The sequence below is a fragment of the Dictyostelium purpureum genome (assembly GCF_000190715.1).
Source record: "Dictyostelium purpureum unplaced genomic scaffold DICPUscaffold_766, whole genome shotgun sequence".
Taxonomy (NCBI): domain Eukaryota; phylum Evosea; class Eumycetozoa; order Dictyosteliales; family Dictyosteliaceae; genus Dictyostelium; species Dictyostelium purpureum.
In genome coordinates, this window is record NW_003520093.1 from 1 (window position 1) to 4574 (window position 4574).

At 22.2% G+C, this 4574-nt stretch overlaps 1 protein-coding gene across 1 annotated transcript; it reads right to left on the reverse strand.

Moving 5' to 3' along the window:
• Positions 1-126: 126 nt before the first annotated feature.
• On the reverse strand, positions 127-4302 carry DICPUDRAFT_160380 (uncharacterized protein; the record flags this gene model as incomplete). The annotated part of the gene is made up of 2 exons (XM_003295132.1): positions 127-3385; positions 3629-4302. The coding sequence occupies 2 exons, from the start codon at positions 4300-4302 to the stop codon at positions 127-129; spliced, it is 3933 nt and encodes a 1310-aa protein (XP_003295180.1).
• Between the last annotated feature and the right edge of the window lie 272 nt (positions 4303-4574).

The window sequence follows — 4574 nt, forward strand, 5'->3', positions numbered from 1 at the left end:
TTATTATAGAGTATTATTATTTATTTATTTTATATATTATTTATTATAATTTTAAATTTAATTATATATATTATTATTTTTATTAATAATTATTATTTTTATTATTTTTAATATTTATAATTAAATTTAAACATTAAATTTCCAAATATTTGTACTACCATGTTCAAATAAAGCTGTAACATTAAATTGAGATAATTGAACTTTTTTAATTTCTGAATCAGGTCTACTCCAAAGTTCACCACAACATACATTTAAATTACGAGGATCCCAATAGGAAATTCTTGAACCACCACCACATAAAATCTTTTTAGGTTCTACATCGAATGATTTAACATTGTCAACAATTCTTTTGATATAAAATGGGCCTGTTCTTTCATCGAAAAATCTAACAGTACCATCTTTACTTGATGCTATAACGATATCTTCTTTTGAAAGAACTCTTACAGAATAAATTTCATCGGTGTGACCAAGGAATGAAATTACTTTTTTACCAGTATTTATATCGTATAAATTTACAGGACCATTTGAACAGCCAACTGCAACTCTATTTGTATGACTATGAGTAGCGGTAATTTGATCATCTTGAGTAATTGATAAACAATGAGCACCAGTATTTGCATCAAATAAATCCATAACTGTATCGTAATCTTCAAATTCTGATTGTTCTTCGTTTGAATCATAATGAACAACTACATGAGACCCTTCATAATTTGATGACATGCCTGATATTTTCCAACGATCATTTGGTATTTTAGGATTTACAATTGATATTTCCCTAGTAGTTGACATTTCTCTTAAATTATAACGAATTAATTTATTATTTGATAAACCTGAATAAACCAATGAAGTTCCAAGTTGTTTCCATAAATGAATTGATTTTGCTGATTCTTGGGGTATATAGTTAATTTTTAATGGCTTACTTGTTTTTATATTACTAAAATCTATCATATAAGTTTCACCTGTACTATAACCTGAATAACATCTATCACCGTCTAAAAATGTTGATGTAATAGTACCTTCACTTGCATTTGGTATTAAAGCAAATTGACTTGGTGAAATACGATATGATGCAATTGACATTAATGAAATTCTACTTTTATTTGTTGAATTTAATTTTTGTCTATTATTATTATTATTATTATTATTATTATTTAAATTATTATTATTTAAACTATTATTATTATTAATATTAATATTTGGACCATTATTAAGTGGTTGTGTATTATAAATTTTACTAATTTGCCATAAAACTTCCATTCTAATTTTTAAAAAGAAATTTTTTTTCCATTGTTGTACAATTGTTTCATAATTTGTTTCTTTACTGAGGAAAAAAGTAAGTGATGGATTATCAAAATTTATATCTGTTGGTGAATAAAATTGAAATTCTGTTTTAACATAACTATCCCAAAGATTCTTTAAATTACAATTCTTATTATTATTTATATTTGTATTAGAAGGTTCACCAAAAATATTTACATAAAGACGGTACCATAAAATATCACTTTCCGCCATTGTTTTCATATATTTACATGTTCTTGATACTTTACATAATGCTCTATGATCTAAATGTGATAAAACTGTAATAATAATTTCGTGTGGTAAACAAAATAAATTTGTATTTTCCATATGATCACCTTCGGTTTGTTTCTTATAATTATTATAAAAAAACTTACTACTGTCACTATTAATTGATGGTATAAATGGTGGTAATAAAATTGAATTATTTATATAACTTGATGAAATTAATGGTGAAAATAATAAATTTTTTGGACTTGATTTTGGTATTGGTAAAAAATTTTTAAATTGTTTAAACTGTTTAAAATTTTCTTCTTTTTTTTCTTCTTCTTGTTGTTTTTGAGTTTCTAATGTTACACTATTTCTTTTCTTTTTTGATTTTAAATTATTTTCTAAATCATTAATAATATCTTGATTTTGAACTCTTTTATTTTTAAAATTATAATTTTCAATTTGTTCGTCCTGTGGTGGTGATGATGGTGATGATAATGAATAATCTAATGGTGATGATGGATATGATGAAATTGGTGAATTTGGTTTTGATATTGTCGTTACTGTTGATGAGGATGATGATCTTGATCTTGATACAAATTCAACTAAATCGTCAGAACTACCAATTGAAATTGAACTATTATTTAAATTATTATTTAAATTATTATTATTATTATTATTATCTATTATAATTTGATCATCATTAATTTTTGGCAATTGTTTATTAAAAATATCTTTTTCAATTGATTCACTAATTGTTAAAAATTTAATTGAGTCCAAAACTTGAGTTTCTTTTGAAAATTTTGAATAAATATTGTCAATTATATCTGTAAATAAATATATGATTTTTAAAATAGTTGGATCTTCATAGCTATCTTTGGTTGGTGATGATGAACTGAATGATGATTTAATTAACATTAAAATATCCAATGAACGTTGTGGAACTTGATTTGATTTTAAAGATTCTAAATCTGCTGGATTTAATTTATCTCTCCAGTTATCTGGATTAATATAAAAGTAGGTGGTAAACTGACATTCATCACTTTTGAATTTTAAATTATTAAAAATAAACATAAATATATCACCATTTTCTCTTTGCTCTAATAGGAAATAACCTGCGGTATTGTATCCATTTTGTAAATTACATTTAATTGAATAAAAAGGTATATCGTATTTGAATTTACTTGAGATTACTGGACCCCCACCTTTGAGAGTTGTAATTTTATCTTGTAATGTCATATGGTAAATGAATGGATCCCACTGAAAATCTTCTTCAAACAAAAAACCAGCTAAATTCTTTGGATCAATTGAAACTTGATATTTAGTTTTGATGAGGATTGGTGATTTAGATGAACGATCATAATAAACGCATATATTACTTAACTTTGATGGCAATGAATTCCATTGAGCCTTCTCATCTAAATCTTTAAAAAAACCCATCCATTCTTCACGAGTTTTCTGTTGTCTGAAATTTACATCCAGTGATGGCTGTTGTTGCAGCTTTCTTGAAATGTTGGGAATATAGTTACTTTGATTTCTTTTATAGTTTTCCATTGTTTTTTGATTTTGTAATTTATTTCTTATAAATTTGATTTTATATAAAAGGTTCATTAACGAGATCTTGGGTGCTAGTGGTGTTAAAATATAATCTGTAATTGATTTACCTTCTCCAAAGTCAAATGAACATATATGATTTGAAAAACAACTATTTATTTGATTTCCGTTTTCGTCAATACTTGTAAATGGTTCAAAAATATATCCAAATATTGGCATACCACCTCTAATAAAATCTTTTGATTTTGGGCAACCAATAAATTCATTATAATCTCTTGAAATTGTAAAATATGAACCTTTTCTAATTGGATGTTGACCTGAAATTCTAAAATAAATAATAAAAAAAAAATTTTAAAAAAAAAAAATTTATTTTTAAAAAAAATAAAAAAAATAAAAATAAAAATAAATATAATTAATATAATTATTATAATTTCTAAATTTAGTTTTAGAGACTTGATTATTATTATTATTATTATTATTATTATTATTATTATTATTATTATTATTATTATTATTATTATTATTTTTTTTTTTTTTTTTTTTTTTTTTTTTAAATTTTGATAATTACTGTAAAATTACACAATCTCTTGATTTTATAAATAATGACATATTTGTATACATATGTAATAATAGTATATCATATTTTGAATATGGAATATTTAATTTTTGGGCTTTTTGTTTATCATTAGTTGTAAAATAATAGACTATTTCAAAACGATCTAAATAACGATCCCATTTAAATCTTGCTAACCAATCTGAAACATCCAATGCCGCCACATCAGGATTAACATCTATAATTTGATTTCTTGATAACAATGAACTACCAATAGTTGTTGCATTTGGGTATTCTGGATTAACATAAGGTTTTGACCAAATACTAATTTCTGATTCTTCTTTTGAAACAAATTTCCATTCGTCTGAATTTAATTCACTTTCGAATCTCTCTAATAACCCTAAACCTTCTAAATAAATTTCTAAAAGTTTATCCAATTCATCTTGATTAAAGGTTGTACCAATAAAACTATTATTCTCTAATTGATTTGGATCTTTTAAATCATTTGGTAATTTTAAACATCCATCATAAATATTAAATGATGGTTTAAAATCGTTATTATTATTACTAAGATTATTATAATCAATTTTATTATAACTATTATCTATACTATTATTATTATTTATATTACTACTATTATTAAATGGTTCTACTATTGTATTATCTAATATATCATTTAAACTTTTCATTTCTATTAATTTTTTTTTAAAAAAATTTTAAAAAAATAAAAATAAAAAAATTTTAAAACAAAATAATAAACTTAAATAATAATAATTATTTTTATAAAATGAATTTATAAAAAAAAAAAAAATATTACTATTATTGTTATTATTATTGTTATTATGATTATTTTATTTTTTTTTATTGTTGGGATTGTATTATTTTTTTACTTATTTATTATTATTATTATAATTATAAAATATTTTTTAATTTTATTAACCTTTTTTTAATTTTTTTTTTA